Source organism: Scleropages formosus, chromosome 1 (genome assembly GCF_900964775.1).
Source record: "Scleropages formosus chromosome 1, fSclFor1.1, whole genome shotgun sequence".
Classification (NCBI taxonomy): domain Eukaryota; kingdom Metazoa; phylum Chordata; class Actinopteri; order Osteoglossiformes; family Osteoglossidae; genus Scleropages; species Scleropages formosus.
The window spans coordinates 34,842,738-34,868,427 of record NC_041806.1 but is presented as its reverse complement, the minus strand read 5'-3'; the positions used below and the strand labels follow the sequence as shown (position 1 = coordinate 34,868,427).

At 42.3% G+C, this 25,690-nt stretch overlaps 1 protein-coding gene across 1 annotated transcript; it reads left to right on the top strand.

Moving 5' to 3' along the window:
- Window positions 1-495: 495 nt before the first annotated feature.
- Window positions 496-25,690, top strand: fndc4a (fibronectin type III domain containing 4a). Its single transcript, XM_018743697.2, has 6 exons — window positions 496-1,179; window positions 12,058-12,173; window positions 12,652-12,856; window positions 21,225-21,314; window positions 23,801-23,934; window positions 25,564-25,690. The coding sequence occupies exons 1-6, from the start codon at window positions 1,104-1,106 to the stop codon at window positions 25,603-25,605; spliced, it is 663 nt and encodes a 220-aa protein (XP_018599213.1). The 5' UTR covers window positions 496-1,103; the 3' UTR covers window positions 25,606-25,690.

Sequence of the window (25,690 nt, the reverse complement as noted above, 5' to 3'; positions counted from 1 at the left end):
AACAACACTTTGTAAATACAGGCGAAAACAGCAACAGACTGGAGCCTCTGTGGTAACGCATCATCTGCCAAAAAGCTCGCACCTTTTTATTATAAAGAATAATAGAATCCCGAGCCGCACGTCACACCTGTATGGAAAACGTGCGCGTTTTACAGGATGTCCTCCTCGTATTTGATTATGCAACGCCTACTTAATATCGACAGCTGCAAGTGGACAATAAATAATAATAATTATGCAGTTTAATAAATAATTATGATATGAATAAAGGGGACGCGTTCTCCCTCCTCCCAGCGCGCTTCGCTTGCATCGCTGTTTACACGGCTGTTCCAATGAGTAATCTTGCCAGAGCCCAACTGCTCAATCCAAGGGGGGGGGTCCTGACCCTGGACGCGCATTTGCACAGCGACAGGGCGCCTCGGGATGTCACATTTACACGCATGAATAAATAGGACGCTCTGCGCTGGCCGTGGTGCTGAAACGCGCGCCGCGGCGGGAACGCGCCTCGCTGCTCCGTCCGGGTGCGTCCGCGCTGCGTGCGCGCATGTGAGTGGCGAACGCGCAGCTCGTGGACGGATTCAGAGGCAGCTTGAGGAGAACGCCGCACGCGTTTCCACGCGATCGCTGAGGACGGACGTCGGGGGGAGGAGCGAAGCGCGCCGCGCGGTCACCGGTCTGAGCGGATCGATCTTCCGGAGCTCCGGCTGCATGGCGCGCGGCGCGCGTGAGGACACGGGCTTGCGGAGGAAGGCGGCGAGCGAAGCCAAAGATGCTTTCGAAACCAGGCAAAGCGAAGGGGGAAGCGTTTCGTAAGAGAAAACGTTCCGCGGCCGCGATCATGCGAGGGCAAACAGTGAGCGAGGCTCCTGCGTTCCACCGAAGCTCAAGTTGCAGTAGTTCTTGTGGAAGTGAATCGAAGTGCTGAAGGGAGCCCGGTCGACGCTGCGATGAGCCGATCGGTGATGCGCGCGTGAGAAAAGCTACTTCAAAACCAGTCGCGATGTGGTGAACGAGGAGGAGGTGGCGGAAGATACTTAAAACACACACTTCGGGCAGTACATTTTAGGGACATCGTTATAAACGCAAGAGCAGACGCTGTGCACGCGATGGCACGTCTGTGTGTTTTAATTAACTCCGTTTTACTGTTGCTCTTCGGCAGTGACACGTTCTTGGTGGGAGCAAGTAAGTGATCACTTTCTTATTAATGGGGTGGCAGCACCATGGTATAAACGCCACGTCTGGTTTATGTCATCATCATCATCATCAGCAGCAGCAGCAGCAGCATCAGCAGCATCAGCATCAGCATCATCACTACATTCCATCATTAAGTCATCACAGTCATTGTCCATATTATTTGTGGTCGTTAACCTTTGGTGTCTTGCTTTTTTACTACGTGAAGGATCCATTTTCACGCTCGCAGCTGCAGCCGCTCCAGGAGCTCAGCGCTTTCGGAGCCGCGCTCCTCATTTCTGCTTTGTTCGCTGACACCACGTTGTCCTCATCAAAATGACTTATCTGCTGGCAATATCTCCGCGTTGTGGGTGTTCTGCAACGCCTTTGAATATCGCGCAGAAACACTACTACTCGAGAGCTTTTTTTTAGAACAGCTCATTTACATAATCGAGATTCACCTGCTGATCTTAGTATTTGAAGTGTGTTGTTCTAACTGAGTGTATCGGCCTTGATGAAAATGTTTGAATGCCTTAAAAACCCCAAACCGTCCTGGTCCTAGGACTTGTCAGTTGGTACATAAAGGTTACTGTACTTGCCTTGTTTATCAAAAAAGCAAAAATAAATAATCAGTATTTCATTGATCATTTCGAGTGCCTCAGTGGTCTCTTCAAGGTCATGGTTGTATCAGCCTAGAATTAGTCATAAATGTCAGTATATGACCCAAGGGGTATTCTTTGATGCAGTGTCTGCATTACTTTCATGCTCGCAGAAAACATGGGTTTTATGGCAACCACCAGCTAAATGTCTTAGCGGTGTGAACAGCTGATGCATGAGGAATTTTGATCCCCCGTAGATTTCAATTGTCAGTGACCAGGCAGTGGCTCTACATTATCAATGGAGCTCAGTTAGAAACACTGTTCTACAGGTATTTGTTTTTGCTGCTATTGTAAGTTTGCTAATAATGCATATTTCTTTGATTATGGCGATGAAAAGGAACCAGGCAGGAGACTAAAGCTGGAAGGTGTCCTTAGTAAAAAAAAGTTCAGCTGTTAAGGTTAATAAGCTCATCTGTACCCTGTCGTTTGTCCACAATACTGCCCTGTTTATAGCTGTCAGTTCTTCAGGGTTGTCTTGACTTTTTCTGAAAATGTCATGACGGATATCACTTGAGACAGCTTTCGAGAAAGCTGAGCAGTGATTTGCGCTCAGCTTTCCTTTGAAGGCTGATGCCCTCACTGCTCTGGCAATCCTACAAGCCATTCAGTGAAAACCCAGTGTGTGTTGCAGAGATCTGGAATACACGCTTAGCAAATTCATAATCCGTGTTACAAACTCGAATTTCCTGTAATGGTGAATACAGATGTAATTCATAGCTCTGGCACTGCAGTTTTTCACCATACTGTAAATAATTTCACTATTGACAAACTGCGGTAGAAAGCAGGGAAAAGCCACCTTATGGTCCAATTATTTATTTCATGAGACACAGAATTACAGTTTAAAAATTTTCTTTTAATCACAACACAAAACAACATTCATGTAGCATATTCTCACACAAAGTTATTAATAGGTATAAATATTTAATGGAAAATAAATTCTTATCAATGCATTATATGACATCAGATGTCATCTTTTGGTTTGTGGGCAAGTAGGGGTAAGTTGAATTTAGCTCTGAACAGCCACTTGGGATTTTTTTGGAAAGGGAGGGCATGGAAGAGGTTTACCACTGCTTTTTTCACTCCATGACTTTAAGTGGTGAGCATGTAAACTTCACACACTCGGAGCTGGATTCAAAGGTACACCCAAACGCGTGGCAAAGCACCAGCATCGCTGACGATGCCAACATGCCACTAGCTTAGCCGAGTAGTAGCAGAGGTGGTTGTTCAGATATGTAATATTTTCTTATTAGTTTAAGCCATAGAAATCACTAATTTGCACTGCCTGTTTCTCACTCGGAAATCTGTGGCCTTTCAAGGAAATTATCCAGCAATGCCCAAACTATTAACAACAATGTGCATGTCCAACTGGCCCCTGTCTTTACCCTGTCTTCAGCGAAAACCATTAGTGTGTCAGTTAAGTTCTTATGGCTCAGACCATTGAGCTGAATGCTTTTGTTGATGATCTATTTAAAACATGAACTCCCTCATCAAACATTTTCAAAGGCTCACAGAATTAGTTCAGTTTAAACCTATTGGAGTGGCATATTCCTCCACTACATAAGGGACATATGCAGGTGTTACCGAATCTCTCCCCAGAGTGGCAGCGTGTGGAATATTAAAACAAAGACCTGATGAGGCCGCTCCAGGAAAACAGGTGGTGTGCAGCAGACACCTGAGAAATTGAATAACCTTGGCCAGAACCTTTTTGCTCAATAAAAGAAAGAAAGAGTCTGAGAATTTCAGTAGTCTTCTGTGTTAAGCACTTGAAGTCCTTTAAGAACACGGTGCAGGGTGAGTTGCAATTTATGACATCTATGTTGAGTGTTATGATGTCATGTTGGGACATCAAAGCCCGGAGATTTTGTCTACACAAGCAATGATTGTACAGAACAATTTGAGTGAAATGTTAAGACTTTACCCTGTGATGGACGGGTATTACATACAGGGTTTACCTTCCTCAGTCTTGCAGTCTTGTAGTGCTTCCAGGATAGACTCTGATTCACTGTGACCGTATGCAGGACAAGCAATTCGAAGGATGGATGTTAGGACCACCACAAATTCTGCAAATAGTAAAAGCCACTTAAAATTCCATGTTCTAATTCATTTGGGGCGCGAGTTTAAGCTATCGGTCTCGATTCAGTTATTTAATCTCTAATGAGCAATGTAAAATTCACTGTATTGCATTTAAATACCGTTCAAATTATATAAAGGCTAAATATGTGACAGCTGACATTTTCATAGGCAATAAAATCCATGTGGTAGTTAGTGGGAGGAACAGCATGCAGTGAGACCATGTAAGGCAAACCAAATCTTGGCAAAGAGTGCCGACTGAGAGCTGAAGTAATTATACCATCCGGCTTATTTAGTTAAGACTGACTTGGAGCTGAATTCCTTGGATTTTCCTGCTTCCAAAGATTTACACGTTGTCAGGATGAGCCGCTTCGGCGTCAAGCAGTTTTAGGAAATCTCCGCTTAATCGCAGCACAGAGCTGCTAACTCAGTGGATTGATTTCAGAGAAAATTCTGTGCGGATTAATTAAAACTCGGCTGCATGCGAGGCACAGCTGGGCGCATAGATAAACCCACATCTCATCTTTCAGAACCACCTAAGAGAAATTTATCAGCAACTGTACCTCGCGTCCCACATTATGTAGCACAGGATGAAAATTCTATTAGGAGTGCTGGAGAGCTTGAATGATAGCAACGAATTGAAAACTGAAGGGGCACTTCAAGATCCACCAGAACAACCATGGAAACTGCAATCTATTTAAGGGACCAAGGGTTTAGTAAAAAATGGTGATGCACCTTTTTGCTTTACCCAGCCTTGAGTTGGTCTTAGTCCTGTTCCTCAATTACTGCCATACATCACCTTCAAGCCAATATCATCCCAGCCCACATGCTGAAAGTGTTAAACGCAGAGGAAGTTTTACAACCATCTGCCAACAGAATACACAATTACTTTCTGTGTCAAGGTCAAGAAACCCCAGCGCTAACAGCCTCATTAAGTCCCTCCCTTCCACATGTACTTTAATATGAATAAATTTTAAACATCTTTAGATAACATCAGGAGGCAAAAAGCTATGCCTCATCATATTTAATAAAAGAAAATTGTTTTAGGGACCACATTGTCACTCAGTAAACTTGACATATTGCAAACACTGCAAAATCTTAAAAAATATAATTACCAAGGTTTTTCTTTTTTCTTTCCACTTCAGTCTATGACAACGGTCCTCTTGAAGATCAGGAAAGAGATTTCGGTTTGCATTAAAGAAAAAATCTATTTAAATCTTACGTGTGTGTTCTGAATGAACGTTGTGCTGTTTATAAAGTAAATAGATTGGATAAAAAATTTAATTCAGCAGAAAGAGAAACTAGGCCACAGAAGAACGAGGGTATTATTTGAATGGAACATAATTACCCATCCACCGAACTGCATTTGCATCAAAACAATAACACCATGTTATTGTTACTGATAACCATAAATTACTGTTAAACATTTCATCAGTACCTGCAGTATTTGGACTCAATGTGATGTCTGACAGCTTTTCTTTGCATGCTTTGAAAGAGCCACAGAGGTGGCATGGTGGCACAGCGAGTAGTGCTGCTGTCTCACAGCACCTGGGTGGTGCGAGAAGATGTGGGTTTGATCCCTGCTTGGTCTGTGTGGCGTGCGTTTCCATGTTCTCCCTGTGTTTGTGTGGGTTTCCTCTGGGTGCTCTGGTTTCCTGCCACACTCCAAAGACATGCTTAGTGTGTGAGTGACACAGAGAGAGTGTGTTCCACTGATGTATGGATGTGTGACCCAGTGTAAGTAGTGGATCTAGCAGAGTAAATCACCTTGGTGAAGAAGGTGTGTGGGCTCATAACACTACATAGAGTTCATTGGCGGTTACTTTGGAGAAAAGTGTCTGATAAATATGTAAATACTTTGCATTGGGAGGTCTTTGATCATGATCATGCAGCCCAAGCTGTACATTTTTACTGCGTGAGCAGACATTAACCAGTGCAAACAAGTAGGACATCCTGTATTCATACCGTACAACACACCCTTACTTTTACACATTTAAAGATGAATCCAGAGAGTGAACATGTGCTTGTAGTTAAAAAATGGGATACATGCAGTGCTAGTGAAAAATCTGAGGACACCTGGGCCACCTGTGCAGTATCCATATGGTATGAACATGGGCAGAAGAGGGAAAGTAAAGCAGCCCACAAGTGGCCTAGATCTCTGGGAACTGCTACAGAAAGGGTGGGAAGACATTTTGGCTGGTTTCCTCCTTCCAGTTTCCAGTAAGCAATGTACTTAAACTTATGGCTGGTACAATAGCTACATATATAACACACACACATACTGTCTGAAACCACTTACCCCAAACAAGGTCACCGTGAGCCAGACCCTAACCCGGCAACACTGGGTGCAAGTCCGAGGGAGGAGGGGACACACCCTGGACGGGACACCAGTCCGTCGCAACGTACCCAAAGCAGGACTCAAACCCAAGACCCACAACACAACAGCACCTGGTCAAGCCCACTGCGCCACTGTACCCCTCCTACATATACACACACGCACGCAGTGACTGGAACCACTGGTCCCGAGCGGGGTCGCGGCAAGCCGGAGCCTAACCTGGCAACACGGGGCGCAAGGCCGGAGGGGGAGGGGACACACCCAGGATGGGACATCAGTCCGTCACAAGGCACCACAAGCGGGACTCAAACCCCAGTTGCACCAGGGAGCAGGCACAGGCCAAGCCCCTGCCCCTATATAAAAAAAATTATTTTAAAAATAACACACCGCACAGAATTTCAGCTTCTTCTGAGCCGTATATGTGGGTGCAGCTCAAGCCTTCAGTCAAGCTCTGTCACGACCATAGAAGATCCTAGTTTTGAAATTCACATGTAGCCTATATTTCCATTCAAGTGTAGCAAGAAGATCTTGAACTGTGATAGCATGATTCTAGATGTAATAAATATTGTTAAAAATGTCTCCGTAATGTGAATTTGGCAGTCAATTTACAGAACATTGACTTTTAAAGCTGCTGTCATAAATCTGAACTTACAGGAGGTTTTCTGATTCATAGTTCTCATTCTTGCAGAGGTATAAAAGTGCGGTGTCCACTTGTTAATATTTATTGCCATCAAGGTAATATTTTTCCTAGAGCAATTCGTGTTGTTGCCATTTCCTTGATAGCAATTCACAGGATTTCCTGTATTTTAAAGTCATGATGCTGTGTTTGACTGGTGGAAGAAATCAAATTCAGGTCGGCCTATCATGCTAGATTCTCCGCACGTTGCCCATATGCTGTACACATAAAGCCACACACCACCATCTGAACCGCTTGTCCCATATGGGGTCGCGGGGAACCAGAGCCTAATCCGGCAACAGAGGGCATAAGGCTAGAGAGGGAAGGGACACACCCAGGACAGGGCACCAGTCCATCACAAGGCACCCCAAGCGGGACTTGAACCCCAGACCCACCGGAGAGCAGGACCCAGCCCAACCCACTGCGCCCCCCCTCCCCATAAACCCTGTTAATTTTTTCTTTTTTTAACCATATCTGAAATTTATCTATCTTGTCTATGTAGAGGGACTTCCACTGTGACCTTGCATGTAACATTGTGAAGCCAGCTACACCGTAAAGAGTGAGTGGTACAAGCTACACTAAAATCAATGGTTACTTTTTTCAAGTCGATTATTATTCAGGGCAAATTGCAATATTTAGGTTCTACATCATTCGTCGCATTAAATTTACCAAGTGTTTTTGAGAAATCACCAAATTTCTTGTAATGGACATTCATGTGTTTTTGCCGGAGATGTAAGGTGCGGACCAGGTCAGTATTGGTCCATCATTTTGTGCATGCTCAAAGTGTGGAAGCAAAAAGCCTGTAAAATAATGCTATATAGATGTTGTTACTCACCCAGCACTGATTACCCATTACGGTGATGTATTGCCGTTCACCCCCCACCTCTGCTGCACAGCATAAAAGATATGCTGACCTGTGGCATCTTAACTGTCTTGTACACATGTTCAAGGTGGCTTTTAATCAGGCCAGTCATGAACTTCACGCAATATAATTCAGTGCATTCTCCCAAGGACAGTTTCATATTTGAAGCTTCATGTTTGTCATAGTATAGGGGGTGCGGTGGTGCAGTGGTGCAGTGGGTTGGACCGGGTCCTGCTCTCTGGTGGGTCTGGGGTTCGTGTCCCGCTTGGGGTGCCTTGCGGCGGACTGGCGTCCCGTCCTGGGTGTGTCCCCTCCCTCTCCGGCCTTACGCCCTGTGTTGCCGGGTTAGGCTCTGGTTCCCCGCGACCCTGTCTGGGTCAAGCGGTTCAGGAAGTGTGTGTGTGTGTGTGTGTGTGTGTGTGTGTTTGTGATAGTATGTAGTTTACCCTTGATACTGGGAATGAGGGAAGACCTCCTGGCTATTATTTGGTACACTGCTAACAGTCACATCTTGTCGCACTTTCAGCTTATTTCCCAGTAAACGAAGCTCTCAGATAAACACATAAGAGTATTTAAATCACTGCCCCATGTCAGCATTTTTGGATAATGTGGATAAGGGCATTGTATATAAGAGAAGTTTTGCAATTTCGGACACACGTCTTTCATTTCTACTTGTATGTGGTGCCGTGGAAGTAACCACTCACGACTGAATCAAAGAAAATGTGGTACAATGACAAAAAATGTGACAAAATCTGAGGAATAACTTATTTGACAGTGAATACTGACTGCGTGGGCCTATTTACTACTCGCCATTTGCCAGCGACCATTAACTTTTGTTGGGGGAGTATTTCAGGGGTTTTGCTCTTAGTGTTGGACTGAAAATATAAACAATCAAAATGTGCTACAGCCAGCTGACACGGCAGAGCCTGAGAACAGCTAAGGATGATTAATGGCAGCAAGGCTGTAAATCCTCAGTCTGAACACGAATCAATTTTTATAAATCAACCTTGTGCGAGTTTGCGTCCACACAAATCAGGCCTGTTTTCTGCTTTAACTATCGATATCTGATTAAATCGACCCCTTGAGTCCTTTATTAGATATTTAAAGTTTTGGTTCACTTTCTCCTGTGCTGAATGTGTCAGCATCTGATGAACATGCATTACTGAGAGCTGTATGAAAACAGCACCCAGAGGATTATTATGGGATGCGACTTCTGTAACACCATCACCTGTCTGATTCAAAGTCCTGGAGATCCTGAGACTTACTGTACCAAAAAAAAAACCGGCGAAAGCATTAATTTATTATAACATTAGGGTTTAGCAAGGGCATTACTTATGGTCATATGCGTATTGCAAGAGTGACTTTTAATTAGTTATACAGTGAAAGGCATTTTACATATCTGTGAAGGCTGCTGAGCGTCTGCCATGTAGGAAATTGGTATTTTGAAACCACATCCAAATGTAACATGACCTTCATGCTGTGCTTGAAGTGATACCCTTTTCCCTTTCCAGCAGCAGTCCGGCACATGCACTGAGACACGGCACCGCGGAGTGACTCCAGGCGTTTCATCCACACACATCTGGTGTTTTTCTCCTCTCCAAACACACACTCCGTGCTGCCTGCTATTTCTCCTGTGTGGTCGCTGCATGCTGACAGAAGGACTCATTACAAAAGTTGAAAGGGGGAACATGACTGTACCCCAGACTATAACCGTCTCCCACCTATACAAATAATTGCAGATAATAAATATGATGCAGGGCAGTAATTCTCTATTCTGAACATCTATTTTTCTTATGATGTGAATATGCAGATAGATTGCCACAAAATTTCCCCATTTCAACAGGGCCTGCTATTTGTCCCCTGACCAAGGGTGGCAGTTAATAACAGGGCTAGATAGAAATGGATATTGATAAAAAAAAGATTGTGTGGGCAACCTTGAGTGTTAAAGCAGGACTGATTCTCATCCTGATACGGTGCCCGACCTCATATCTAAGTGGGAAACAATGTCATTTACCAAGGCTACTGGAAAGTGTGAAAGAATGTGCAGGTGTGGAAAGATGCAATATGTTACGTGGGAAGGTGTTTTATATCATGGTTCAACCATTATCTGTATCTTTAGCAGTGTACAATGTTAAAAATGTGTACATGTGTACAATGTTAATTGTAATGTGTACAATGTTAACACAATCATAAGGCAGGAAATTTTAAGCTGTTAAGATCTGGTTAAATTCCTTTTAAAGGATACTACACTAGGTGAAGAACCGTTTGGGTAATCCATGACAACATTTTATGGGACAGATAAAGACAAAAATATGTCATTTTTTGCATCATTTTGAATGTTCATTTGACAGCATCTTTGAAAGCCATGTGAACACACTATAACGATCCGCGTTGCTGGTGTTTGAGTGGGGAATGCGTTTATTGTAAATAGTTGAATTGTGGGTAAATTGTAAGAAGAGGGTTCAACCGCGAGAGCAATTTACGGGGAAACTAATGGGGTGACTGGTTTGCCAGGGTCTTGGGAAAAAGAGTCTGGGGGTGCCAAACAGGCTGAGAAGACTAGCTAGAAGTGTAGGTCCTTGAGGAAATGAGGTCCTTAGACCAAGAACATTATTTTTCTCTATGCTGGTGTTCAAATTAGATGTTCAAGATGAATGCTGCCTGTGCATCCTTCTTTATCTCATCCAATCCCACAGTGTTGTGTGCCATAATTCTGTACTTGTTTGTTAGCAAGTCATCTTCAGTACTAAAAGATCAATGTGGATGAGAGTGGTACTGTACATTACAGCAACACACAAGGCACAAATCACTGGCGAATCACATTCCTAACTCTGTGATATTAACATTCTGTGAGCGGAAGCATAGTCTGGTGCTACATGTGAGGGCAGGTCCTCATGTCTGGGCCTGACCACTTCTTAGAGATAATGATGACTTGTTGCTTGTAGTCAGGTAATCGGGCTATGGATGGCACCGGTCAATGATTCTGGGGAAAAACAGTGAGAACAAACTTGAGAAAGAGTAACGAGGGGAAAGAGAGGTGCCCAAACCTCAGATAAGATAAAATTCTATTTGCGAAAAAGGTAATTTATTAATCTGGCAGATTTTTTTCTGCAAGGCAAAGTCAAGTTTGTATTCCAAGTTACCTACAATGATTCACCCATTTGTACAGCTGGGTAATTTTTACTGCAGCAATTCAAGGTAAGAACCTTGCTCACGGGTACTACTTCAAAAGTCATATTAGAATCTGGCTACTTCACTACACTACCTGCTACCCTTGTCTTGGATACTTTTGTTTCCCACGTTTCACTCCTGTTGGCATTGCCACAATGTTCCCAAGGTGGGGCTACAATTTTCTTTTATTTTCTGAGGAACAACTTAGTAATGTCATAAAATCATTGTGTGCTGCATTCATTTTTCTATAGCCATGATTGTATATAGTCACTGTGATGCTGCCAGATTCATACCATTATGTATTTAAATAGAGGGGGTGCGGTGGCGCAGTGGGTTGGACTGGGTCCTGCTCTCCAGTGGGTCTGGGGTTCAAGTCCCGCTTGGGGTGCCTTGCGATGGACTGGTGTCCTGTCCTGGGTGTGTCCCCTTCCCTCTCTGGCCTTACACCCTGTGTTGCCGGATAGGCTCTGGTTCCCCGTGACCCCGTATGGGACAAGCGGTTCAGAAAATGTGTGTGTGTGTGTGTATTTAAATATTTTTCCATGAGCAAGCAAATGAATACCTCTCATATGATATAATCATGCAAAAATATATAAATGGCTAATTTCCAGACAGCTTGACAGCAATATTAAGGATTAAATAGAATGACTGCTTATTACTTAAACAAGAGAAAGTCAAGGGTTATAATTGTCTGTGAGAATTATGCAAAGGATAATAATTAAAAGAAGAACCAGAGACATTAAACACGTTTCAGAATTACAGCACGTGTTCTGAATCTCATTCACTCTTGGTCTGTAGGGGAAAAATTTTTTTTTTTTACGAAAATTGTCACAGCCATCTTTAAATAATTAAAAGTGCTTGTAGCTTATTTTAGTACTGATTTAATTTTACAAAAGTTAAAGACAATAAGGATGCTGAAATACAGTATTTATGCGCTTACAAAGCACAATACTTTCTAACAAAGTTCAGAACATGTGAAGTTGTTCCAGTGGAGGCTGCAGATTACGTGATGTGTGACTGTGTTGCTGTTTCAGCTTTCCTCTCAGTTTTAGGAATAAAGGAACACAAACATTACGTGTACTCCAGCCTCATGGGTTTGTCTTCGGCCTTCCCACAGACCGGCCTCCTGCTCCAGTCAATGTCTCTGTCATGAACCTGAGAGCAGACTCGGCCACCGTGTCCTGGGATGTACCCGAGGGAGACATCATTATCGGCTTCTCCATCTCACAGCAGGTGGGCTACGGGCACCTTATTTAAAACGCTTATAGTGGAGTTTGTCATGCATGCCTTTCTCTCAATCTCACAAATGAGAAAACAGAGTAGGCCAAAATAAGGTAAGCCATGGAATGCGCCAATAGATCCAAGACCCAAATTCTGCTGTCACAGTTTTCTATGGCAATTTTCTCATTGTATTCATTCCACTCCTTACTGTCTGAGATAATACTTAAAATCCAGCAAGATAAACAAAAGACGTTCAGAGAATCAAAATAGACACTGTAAGACTTATTGATCTCTGTTAGTTCTCACCTCGACATACTGTTGTGGATGAACCCCGGAAACAACCGAAGCCATGGAAAAGGATTCAGGATGGGTGTGAAGCAGATGGGTCTCACCGCTCACGTCACTTTGGAGAAAAGCGTCTGCTAAATGAATAAATGAAAATGTGCTGCACAGTTCACCGACCCATCTGTCTCCTCACCTCGGGCGGCAGAGGCAGGACGGCCACATGCAGAGGTTCATCAGAGAGGTCAACACGACGAGCCGTACGTGCGTCCTCTGGGACCTGGAGGAGGAGACAGACTACATCATCCAGGTTCAGTCCATCGGGCTCTATGGAGAGAGCCAGGCCAGCAAGAGAGTTCATTTCAGGACTCTCAAGAAGTCCGACCGCTTCCCATCCAACAGCTCCAATCAAGGTACACGGTCCACCTGAGACATTGATTAGTCAGTTCTGTATTTAAATACTTACGAAAGATTACTGTTCTGAATGTGTGTGAATATATGGTACAGCTGCGCGAACAGCAGCATTAAGTAGCCGTTGCCCTTCTGACACTACTCTATGTGTTTGTTAGTCGTACCCTTACAGAATGCGTATCCCTGCTGGTTCTTGCACGCTTCTCTTTAATAACGAGTTCTTATCACCTCTTTTATGTGCACAAAATATGCTCGATCGAGCGCCGTGCTTTGTTGATTACTGCTAATTTGATTGCCATGGCGATGTGCTTGGATGGGTGAAATATAGAGGGCACTTGGAATGCAAGCAGCTTTCTTCACCTTACGATAGTTGGATGTTTTCTTCTCATACATAAGACTTTAATCACATATTTACTCAGCCACAGAGCATTTCATGAATATATTTGAGAGATCCTAATAAAAATGTTTGTATACAACATCACTCCGGACATTTTCAACTCACAGGAGAATTTCTACAGTTTAGAAAATATTTCCCAGCCTAATATTGGAATATTACACAAAGCCATATTATGATCATAGGGATTAGACCTTCATCTGTGCTCCTGCATCACATTCGTGTCTCACCAAAGCTGCAGCCATCTGGCTCGAGAGAGACATTACAATACTCACAAACAACCTCGATCTAACTGGAGGAGAATGGCAGTGTGCAGCTGATATTTATGCATGCATTAAGGCCATCGGTGTTCATCAGAAAAACATAAACCAGCTTTTGTCATATTCTGGGGTCTTTGTCGCTGAAAAGGTCCTTCAACACATTGCATGAGACACCATCCTATGCATGCATGCCTTTTTTAAACATTTTAGTGCTCATTCAACAGTTCATTGCTCATCTAAATTGACCCTCAAAAGAGTCTTGGATTTTGTGAAAAGAGCAGAGCTCATCACACATTTTGCACCAGTCACATTCATCACAGAATACTCAACCATCTTAATATGTGTTCATTCTTGCGAGCAGAGTTGTGCTAATACATATACCCAAAGCATTTTTTTTCCCAAAGGAAGAACCATTAATCATTAATTAATGAGCTCTGTTTGTAACTGACAAGAGATGCTTTAAACATGAGCCATCAAAACAGGAAGCAGGTACAGTAAAGGTTTCTCTTCATCGCCATGGGGACGGCAGTTTTGTATGTTTTTCCTTTGAGCGCTTGAGCAATACTGACACACTGAAACGGCAAAACGATTAAATGGAAGGTATAAGCTTTTTGAGAGACGAAATCCTTTGCATGCACATCTGAAACTGCCCGAGCCTACCTTCTTAGATTCTCTGGCTGCTTTGGCCCATTGGTCTTGGCCAAAAATATTCACTTTACCCAGGAGCTGCTCCTAATTTGCAGGACATAAATGTTTTTGAAAATGGAACAATAGGGATATTGTTACATTGTTATTGCCTACAGTATCAAATCATAAAAGCAGGTCCAAAAGAATGAATGAGTGATCAATCAATGATCACAACTCATTTGTTTGTGATGTAAAATGAGTTACTCAGACCGATCACACACACACATTTTCAGAACCGCTTGTCCCATACGGGGTCACGGGGAACCAGAGCCTACCCGGTAACACAGGGCGTAAGGCCGGAGGGGGAGGGGACACACCCAGGACGGGACACCAGTCCGTCACAAGGCACCCCAAGCGGGACTTGAACCCCAGACCTACCGGAGAGCAGGACTGTGGTCCAACCCACTGCGCCACCACACCCCCCGCTTCAGACCGATCATTTGCTTGTAAATTCCCACTTAGCAATATGTAATAACAAACAACTTTAGGTGAAATGTTCTCTTGTATGTATTTACCAAAGCAGAAGGAAAAGATCATTTTCACATAACAAAAGTATTAATTCTGGTTATTTACTCTAAATATTTTTATGCAAGTTCAGTGAAATTTACGTTTTTTATAGTGCTCTTCTCAGCATGCTGACTTCTGGTTTTTAAAATAGTTCTGTGGAAAAACACAGAACAAGTAGTATTAGCGATAGTAACTATACACATTTATAAACAGTATCATTCATTCATTATCGGTAAACACATTTCCAGTGCAGGGCTGTCGTGGTCTGGGGCATATCCCAGAAACATAGAACGTGAGGCTGGCTACACCCTGGATTTGACCCAAGTCTATTACAAAGCAGTCACACACATTCATGGCAACTTCAGTCACCGATTCTTTGAATGGTGGGAGGAAACCAGAGCACTGAGGGGAAACGCAAACACAGGCACAGACTGATTGTGATTTGAATCCATGTCCAAACCTACAGGCCAGAAAATGTGAGGCACCAACACTCCCTGCTGTGCCACCATGCCACCCTAGTGAAAAACAAGCATAGGAGAAATTCAGAAGACAATGGAAGAGAGGAGCCAGGTTCCTAAGGCTGATACAGGGGGAAGAAAAAGTGCTAGAAGCTCAGCTGTCCTGGCTAAGCTAAAATGACATAAATGTGTTCTGAGGGCTCTTTCTACAATGGTCAGATGGACATGTCTTGTTATCACCTGACCCTCCTGTGTTATTATAAAAACACAGACATTTTCAATTAGTGCCTTTATTTTAAATCTACAAGAATAATTTTATTGCGTGAGAATTGTGGAACCAGGTGGAATGTCAGTGCAATTGTTTCTGTGCAATAAACATCAGTGGATAAAAACATGTAACAGCAAGTGAAACTTCACAACTTTCCCAGCGCCAGGGTGCGCCGTCATCGTTCTAGTTACGAAATCGTACTGTTACATTCCATGTTGAACTCAAATGTGGATTCTTATACGTATATACCTGATTTCTTCCTGCAAAATCTTCCTCGGTTATCCCGAATGTGCTCTCGTAAAAACGAACATGAAATTAGTATTTGCAGCTAAATGTCCTCTGAATGTTTTTGAAAGCATTTAGTATTCATCAAGGACAAGGACACTGGACAAAATTCAGCATGTTACAGCAATGACTGTTCTGAATTCAGCAAGTGTTGAACCTCCTTGCCTTGATTTAAATTGGCATATACTGCGTAATGCATACATACATAATAATGGCAGCTAAACGCGGCCACAGCCAACAATAGTGTCAGTGTAATAGTGTTCAACAGTCGATTTCTCAGCAACTCGGTGAATCTGTGTGTTTTCGTGATCTTTCGTTAGATCATAACAAATGCAGCATCGAGACTGATGTTCGTATGTTATCTGAGAAGTTTTACGTATTGAAACGTTCATCAGCTATTATGTATGCGTAACATCAGGCGTGTTCCAGCTCGTTATTTTTTGGAAACCAAAAAGTATTAGAAAAGGTATGCAATGGAGTAACATTCAAAATCCTGGGGGGACAAATTAGGCTTTCCTAAAATTTCCCCTATGGCAAATGTTAACCAGATATTTAAATAGAAAATAGTCTAGTTTCATGTTACTAACCGAACTCATATCTATAATTTAACACAGAATGACATCAATTTGCAGAAAGTCATTCTTTCTTAAAGAAATATCTGGCAAAGGGCAGAGTAAACTGATCCAAATATAAATCTGAATATGAATAGCAGTTATAAGAATATTTTATTCATGTTGGTTAAGAAGTCAGCACTGCAGAAAAATATCATGTTTTCTTTCCAATTGATGCTTTTTCTTTTTTCTTTTTTCAAGTCATTATATATATGTAGAAAATAATCTCTGTGAAAGATGTGTAAATCTAGGCAGAGAACTCGTTGGCAGGGGAAAATAGAGATGGAAAATCTGGTTTAAAGGTTCTGCCAAGTGAGTCACTGGGAGCCTTCATTAAAAATACCGCGGCCAAGGAAAAGGCTCCGTATTGGCGGTGTAGCACAGGTTCCGAGGGTGGAACTCCGTGAGCTGTGCAGCCGTCGGTGACAGGTATGGTAGACCAAGATGAAAACAGAGGCTGACTAAAGTGTCAAAGAAAGGCAACAGAGGAAGAGTTCAATGGTGTCGTGCCAGGAGCATCACGTCGGCAGAGAGTATGGAGAAGGAGGAAGAGGGCAAAGAAGTAAGCAGTAATAGAGTGCCTCTGGGGAGGAAGGTCAGTTTTCTAGAAAGGCGGCGCAGAGGGGGGCAAGGTGACGTATGACGGGAATGAGCTGAAGATCACGGAAAGAACACGGAGGAGCAGTAGGTCAGAGCAAAGTGAGATGCAGGAGAGCGGGGTAGCAGGTGCGACGGAGCAATGAGGGAAAGAAGATAAGGGTGAGGGAAGGGATGTATGGATGAGAGACCCATTGTAAGTAGTATATCTAGCAGTGCGAGTCACCTTGGTGAATAAGGTGTGTGGGCTGATAACCCTACGTAGAGTTCATTGGAAGTCGCTTTGGAGAAAAGCGTCTGCTAAATAAATAAATGTAAATGTGTGGGAAATAACAACGAAAAGAGGAGTAAAACATAAGAGGCTGAGCAGCAAGAAAAGGACAACACTGGAGTAGCGTACAAATGAGGAAAAGCCCAAGCTGAAATCATGGTGTTAAACATTTTGAAAAACACACTTTAACAGTTATTAGGACCACAGAAGCTGTCATTTACTAAATCCTGTCCCACTTTCTTGACAGCAGCAATAAGAAGAGCATTGCATGGGTGACAGCTGAGGCTAAGCATGATTAATTCAACCATATACCGCAGGTTAATTTGATTTAAAATGTGCATAAATGTTTGAAATTTCCCTCGGCTCATTGCGATGCCGTAACTGATTCGCGGACTATTTAAAAGTAACCCATGATTCATAAATGAACTTTTATGTTTCTCCTCAGAAAATAGTCAACAATTCACGTAACACGGAGCTATTTCTGTCAGCATCATGAAATCATACAGTGCACTGATTTATTTCTACCATACCTTGCAGTTCATCTGTACTGCTGCTGCATTTTGCATTTTATGCTGGTGGAACAAGTCAATCCATCAAACTTTATTGGCACAATATTTAGCTATCACAGACAAGCAGAATGAACTCGCATGCAGTGATTTCAATGAAAACACTCTAAAAAGTATTTTTAATATTGGTCCCTAAACTGCACAAAAGCCTATTTCTGTTTCTGCCGTAACCAAGTTTTCCAACTGAAAGTGAATTGATTTGCCACACACTGAAATAAGTGCAGCGCTCTGAATCAATAAAAAAGGATAGTACTCAGTGGGGTACGTACTAACGATTTTCATCTTGTTCCAAAAAGGAATCGTTTCGAAACCCTTTAGAATAAAATGGAGTCCCTTTCAAAATGTATGTGTGTGAAAAGCGGTGGAGGACAAAGCACCGCCAGGCTGTCACGGATACAGAGGTTGTCCAATGTTCACGAAAAATATTTCAGAACTGGAGGATTCTGGGACGGCAGTGTAAATGGTTACACCGGTCTCTTTTAAGCGGATCCTGTAAACAGGAGGAAAAATGTTCTGAAGCAACAGCCCTTGAATTACAAAGAACCTGAAAATAGCGTGAGCAGAAAAGCTTTGCAGTGTTCAACAAAATGAAAGAGGCAAGTGAAAAATGTGAGGGTAGCAGAAAACATCTTTTTCATAGAAGTGGACATTATGAGACTTTGAAAAGGCTTTAAAAAACTCACAGTTTGACATCTGCTTTTCACTTAATGGAAGAAACGTTTCTTGTGTAAAAAAATGAAATTATTAGTCCTTAGGTGGGGGTGCGTGTTTGGCCCGTGCCTGCTCTCTGGTTGGCGTGGGGTTCGAGTCCTGTTAGGAGTCCTGGGTGTGTCCCCTCCCCACCCAGCCTTGTGCCTTGTGTCGCCGGGTTAGGCTCCGGTTCGCTGTCACCCCACTTGGGACAAACGGTTTCAGTCAATGTGTGTGTGTGTGTGTGTGTGTGTGTGTGTAGTCCTTAGGTGTTTCTAGGCTTTGTTGTAAAGTAACCTTTTTGAATCTACCAGTCAGTCCATGGGCATTGAAATAATATATGTCAGCATGCTGGTTATACTGTATCCTAAAAGGCTATCTTATGACACTGGTATCATAGGAATTGCTTGCTGTCACTTCCATCACACAGTCGTGTAAAATAATTGCTATATTTTCACAAAAGAAAGTAAAAACACTTCACAGTCTGCAGTAATTTGGCTCTGCCGACTTTTTTTTCTGTAGCGGTGACAGACCCTCATGCTTCAAATTAAGATTCAGTACAATGTACCTGCAAAAATGCTGTATTCTTTTTAAATTTGCCAATCGATGTTTAATTTGGCTATTGCTGTTTGTGATATCAGAACAATTGATCCACTCCGGATAAGGAAAAGAATGTAATGCAACGCTATAATTCGATATGTTCTGGAATTTGCAATGACTGGAACAGCGGTACAATTGAAAATAAGAAATCTTGGAGAATAATGTACGCGAAAAAGTTTCTTATCGTTGTAAGTTGCCTTAGACAGATGACTAAATGGTTGTTGTAATTATTGTTGATGTTGTTATAATTATAAAGCGATTTTATTTTATTTCCATTGTTATTCCAGTGAACTGGTGATGGGAAAAAAATAATCTTGTCATGAGGAAAAAAATATAAGATCAAGATGTAAGATGTTATTTGGCTCTTCGCATGGAAAAAACAGTCCAGGAGAGGCATCATCAGCCATGACCCAGTTAGTGGAGTAAAGAGTAGCACTGGCTTCCCCCATGGTGGCTGCACACATGACAGCTTCTGAAGCTTTTTCAACCCCGTGTGACGCCGTGGACCTGCGTGGCAGGAATTAACGAGGTTAAACCATTGCGTTAGCCACCCGAAAGTAGCATTTGAGAACGTCTAAAAATATCCCAGACGTGCTGCACAGTTAGGCTTCGATGGCGTGCGCTGGTGTTCCGAGCGGGAAGGCCCGATGCGTGGCACACACCACCAAGCCTCAGCGCAAAGGCGCCACGTCCTCGTGAGACCCCCGCCATGAGATGTATTAGCCCCTTGCCGCCCTGCTAGCAACTGACCGACCTTTTTGATCACAAGGCCAACTCCTTGTCACAACACGTCTTTCAAACGTGAAAGAAGCATTGCCCTGATAATTAAAAAGAACGCCCTTCACAGATGCTTCTTTTCTTCTCGCGGCTCACGTTGCCTTAAGGGAAGAATCAAACCGAATGCTGTATTTCACAGCCACGAAGTAAAGGAAAATTCCTGCCGCACAAAGCAGCGGTACGTTCCCTAGTCATTAGCGTTTTTTTTTCCCTAGGCTGTCTTAGCTGAGCCGAAACTTAAACTCCTCAAGAAAAATTCGGTGATGATGCAGATAAAAGCCGAGCGCATGACACAAATTACCAGCCTCTGTAACTGTCAGCAAGAGCTGACGATCCTGCGTCGGGAGCCAACATTTCAAAATGTGACTCACTTCACAGAATCAATCGGGAAGAGTGGTGGTTTGGAGGGATTCCACACAGGTTAAGAGACAGTTGGGAAGGAAACGGGACACGGCGAATCCCTTTAATGAAGACTAATGTTGAAGATTAATGTTCTGTTTGCCTTGCACTTTCCCACTATGGGGAAAAGGAAGGATGATGATTGTGTTGCTGGAAAGTTACCATACATTACGACATATTAAAAAGTACACTGAGGTGTTTCCAGCCGTGGTGGATCTGTGTGAAATATTTCTTTCTGAAGCAACAAGTTAACCATTAACAAATCAATGTTTCCAAAAACAGATCAATACTGGCAGCAGCTCATCCCAAATGTGAATGTAATTTTTGCGTTGTAACTGCAGAACACCATTTGTAATTTGTTTGCTTAGGCAACACTCTTATCTGAAGTAGCTTATAAATTTACCTGCTTAAGTGTTGTACATTTCTCTGGAGATTGCAGTGCTTTCTGAATAGGTTCGACAGCAGGGCCCTTTCCAGAACCAGCAAAAAAAAAAGAATCCATACAGCACCATGCCTTGAAACTACTGTTCTACCTGTAGTTTGTTAGTGAATGGTGCTCATGTTTGATGACCGTGTAGAAGTCCTATCACGATTTTTACTTATATTTCTATTTCTTTTAAAAGGGAGCATCCATTCTGCTGATTCTAAGATGATCCGTGTTAGAAAAAAAACATACCAAAATGTAGGTCAAGGGAAAATTATGCCGTGCGGCTTTCATTTTTAATGTCCGGTCTGTTTATCGTTTTTTTTCTGCCAACTTACCAAGACTCAACTTTAATACAACACCTTTGTAAAATAATATGGCAGACTGCATTTTTAATAAATGGAAAAGACGAAACTTAACTTTAATCAGTTTTCCTAAATAACAGGCAGGATCTTGACTGAGAAATCTGCTATTGAGTCTGATATCTGAGTTTTTATTGGATTTAAATGACTGAAATCCAGGGATGTCATGAAAATAACAATAAATGGTCTCTTGGTCTCCTCTTGGTCTCTACAGATGATCCAACAGTGCAGGGCTTGGATAAGTCCAGGAACCTTCAGACAGGGGAGATGATCATCATTGTTGTGGTGCTAGTCATGTGGGCAGGTAAGATAATAATAATTAATAATTTCTTGTGTCGGGCAGATGTCTGCAGTGAAATACGTTTGTCATTATTCCATTATGATTAAACCACCTGTAAGTCTCGTAATCTTTGCCATTAAAAATAAATATACAACAAGCTGAGGGGGCGCGGTGGCGCTGTGGGTTGGACCGCAGTCCTGCTCTCCGCTGGGTCTGGGGTTCGAGTCCCGCATGGGGTGCCTTGCGACGGACTGGCGTCCCGTCCTGGGTGTGTCCCCTCCCCCTCCGGCCTTACGCCCTGTGTTGCCGGGTTAGGCTCCGGTTCCCCGTGACCCTGTCAGGGACAAGCGGTTCTGAAAGTGTGTGTGTATACAACAAGCATGAAATGTGAAGTGGCAAGTTTTGCCACTAATTACCATTCATTCAAGTTTATGAAACAGAATATTAAATCTGGGGTTTAGTATCAGTGAGAGATAAATTACTGTCGGGGAAAGGATCAATTCTAGCTTTAGTGTTTAAGTGAGGCTCAAAGCATGTTGGGTGTGAATGACAGTACAATAACCCCCTAAGATATGACCGTTCTGGTTATCAGAATTTGACTTAAGGTGTTTCAATAACCCTACTTTGCCTTACGAGGCAGTTTTTGGCATCCAAGAATTTTTTGCCTTTGTTCAGATACTGTATGTATAAAGTAAGAAATATGTGCATTAAATATTATATAAATATGCAAATTTATGCTTCATCGGCAGAATATTTAATATTTTATTGCATTTCAACATGGGTACACCTGTCCCTCACATTATTCTGATTAACCCTTTCCATAACCCTTCGTTAAATAAATTCCCATTGTGAGGGGGTCAAATTTCTATTAGTTTATATAGAAATAATATTTCCTGGATGAAAATATGACACCTAAACTCAAAAATGTACCAAAATAAAATGTATTGTTATAAATGACAGTAATAACATCAACATATTTTATAATATTTGTAACAACGATTATAATTTCTAGCTTGTCTTTCAATATTATGTTTTCAGTCATTCATTCATAATCATCAGTAATTGCTAGGTCAATGCACGATCATGTAGATCCCGAGTCTATCCAGAAAGTGGAGGACATGAGGCAGGGTACACCCTGGATGGAAACATTTTGACAATTTCGCTCATGGATATTAAGAAATGAAGTTGAACGTCTATATCTTTCACTCTGCACGGCACATGGACTCAATGCCATTAGAGGTGCTACATTAGATGCTAGATCACCTTAAGCAGACTGTGAGATTTTGAGCTTAAGACAGTAAGTTGCTCTAGAGAAAAGCATCAGCTGATTTAAATAATGACAGTATTGAATGTATTATTTCAGATGTGATTCAGTTGGTTGTGACTGGTTGATACTGTCAATGCAATGGTGAGGAAGAAGGAAGAATGTACAGCAGCTCGTTTTGTTAGTTTTTCTTGATAGAAATAAAATGACCACATATCATTCCAAAATGCTTTGGACAGAGAAAAAAGGCTGTATTATAAGTAAAGGGTATGTATTTTCATGAGCTGTTGTATTGGTTTTTCATTGTATGGGACCTCTTTATATGAGGGATTATTGTACTTCAGTAATGCTGAAAGATCTTAATCTAAAGAAATATCTGTAAGTATCCTTTATACCTACAGACCATGTCTATCCCTCCACAAATGTCCAAAGTAATGTACTTCTCCTGTGTTGTCCTCTAGCTCATACTCATGTACATGAAAAGGAAGAAATGGAAAAAATGAGATTCAGCATCATTGTTCCACATGCATCATCTCATACCTTATTTGTCAGAATTGTGCTGATGATTAAAGCAAATATTTGATAGCAACGTGACAAAAGCAAGGCAAACATCCGTTTTCCCTAACAGGAGAATGATTACAGCGGATTTCTATAACAAACGTTATGCAACACAAAAAAAAAAAAAAAACAACTTTTACCGCAAGAATCATGCAGTCCTTCTAGATAATAAAGAAGTGTGAAGACATTAAAGCTCTTCTGAATCATACCAACCCTCATCTCACTCTGGAGATGTCTGGGTGAAGACGTGAGCTGCCACTTTACCTCCACCATGGCAGATAACAGCATGGATGCCCTGGCCTCTGTCAGACTTCATTACGAGTGAAAGCCCAGGAGAGTAACGGGCAAATAGATTTCTCTCCACCTCTCTTTCTCTGCCTGTCTCTGACATAAAACCTCCGCATTGAGAATGAGGGCTGAATTAATTCTACAGTCATATAGACCACAGAACATGACTCCCTTTAAGTTGGCTCTGACTGCCATGCATTGGAAATCCAATCCATTTGAGTTTTAATATCTCGTTTATTTAGTATGCTTGCCCAGGATAGTTCTGTATATACCTGCACAATCATTAATCATGTGTTCATCCTGGCCCCATCACCGCCAACCCCTGCTGAGAAATCGTAAGTGGACCACTGAGTCAGAGGGATCAGAGGCTCCTGATGACGGACTCCCTCTCTTGTCTCAGCGGTGATTGCCCTGTTCTGCCGCCAATATGACATCATCAAGGACAACGACTCCAGCAACAGCAAAGAGAAAGTGAAGCCATGCTCAGAGAGGAGCACCCCGGAGCATCACAGCGGAGGGCTGCTGAGGAGCAAGGTGAGCTCCAGCCTCCCCTGGGTCAACCCATATCATGGCAGAAAATCTTTAGTTTAAAATGTGTGTATTCCCAAAGACTGATTGACATTTTTGAATTTATCTGTTTGATTGTTAAGCCTTCACAAAATCTGGGTCTGCGTGAAACGTTTAGTCTTTAGCAGCCGTGCCAAAATGGAATCAAAACACAAGGAAAAAACAGGGGGTTTTAATTAAAAAAAGGAGCTTTGAAGGAAGAGCCTAATAAAGAAGAAGCTTTTCAAGTAATCGATTTCACAGCCTCTCGTATAAAACCTGTGGATGTTTCCAATGGGTCTGATGAATGGAGCCATTTGTGCCAAATAAGTGGGTCAAGTAAGCGATGAGTTGAGGATCCTGTGGTTTATAGATCCCGCCGTCCTCGACCTGCAAACACCAGCAATCCCTCATTTTGCTTATTATTTGCGGCAAGGCCCCAGAGCCTTTAACAAAGAGGTCCGTCCGAAAGACCGGCGCCCATTCAGTCCTCTCTCTTCCCACCTACTGCAGCAACAACAAACTCTTCTCCCGATTCAATTACTTTGTGTGGACATTTTTATTGATGGGAGTCGTTTCACAAAATTGGGGAGCACCAAAGAGTGCTGTGGAGGCTTAACCATGGTATTTAGGAAATCTACAGAATATAAAATGACAACTGGTAACCCTGTAATGTAAACAATCCTTCATTTAGGCATAAACACGTGCATGTTCACGACACCAGTTTGTGGTACTGGTAAAATTCGTGCTATAATACACATTTTTTTCTAACAATGTTAATAACCAGAGCAATACAGGAAATGTGCTGCTCCGGTATATCATGATAACATACTGCATATAAAGAACATTTCAACGTTTTAGCCAAAAAAAAGAGAAAAACTATGTTTTTGATACCTTATTTTTCAAATGAAGTCAGATCTTTACTGTGCCCAATATGTGTAATTTCACAGCAAAAAGAAAAAAGCAAAAGCAAAGACTTTGAATTTACAGTAATTCTTTTAAGAAAACCATCCCGTCAGAAGTATTTAGATTTATCCATTTAACCAACATATTTCTCCAAAGTAAATCACAGTGTTAAGCTATTTACTGAGCCACACAGGTGGAAAGCTTTACTGAAACAAACTATGGTAAGTACTTTGCTTAAGGACACCGCAGCAGTAGGAAGGACTCAAACCCACAACCGCCTGGCTGAAAGGCAGCAGCACTAATCACTACACTACCAGCTGGGCAGTTCAGAGATTGCCACTTAATAACTGAGAACAAAACATTGTTGCGCATATTGCGCAGGGTATTAAATACAGAAGATATGTGTGCGTTCTCAAGATATTTTTAATTTGTGTCTGATAATGTGCTGCCGTGCACTGGGTCTTCAGATTACTGGACAAGACACCCAGACAAAACAATTGAAAAAATCTGAATTGTTTAAAGCTGTTCACTTTTTGCACAGAAACAAGTGTCAACGAAAATTAGGTTTCTGGGATCGAAACAATAACCTTTTCTCTAGTTATCGATATGTCATTGATTTCGCCACCGCTTTGCATTTTGATTAGGGTGAAATACAATGCAATTAGCAGGGCGCTTTTTAAAAGGAGTCTTTCCATTCACACTCTCTTGCAGTTTCACCCATCCGTGCCCTCTATCAACATCATCGAGGTCTGATGTGAGTCGTGCACCACTAGCTCTGCCCGCACTTACACACTTAACCCCCCCCTTCCCTGTCCTGGTGGCGCTGGAGCCCCCTACC

What these genes read in the sequence shown, in the direction of transcription:
- fndc4a (XM_018743697.2), top strand. Translation starts at nt 1,104, where the DNA reads ATGGCACGTCTGTGTGTTTTAATTAACTCCGTTTTACTGTTGCTCTTC. An exon ending in ATCCAACAGCTCCAATCAAG is followed by an intron (nt 12,857 to 21,224) that starts GTACACGGTCCA and finishes TGGTCTCTACAG; the next exon opens with ATGATCCAACAGTGCAGGGC. An exon ending in GGTGCTAGTCATGTGGGCAG is followed by an intron (nt 21,315 to 23,800) that starts GTAAGATAATAA and finishes CTCTTGTCTCAG; the next exon opens with CGGTGATTGCCCTGTTCTGC.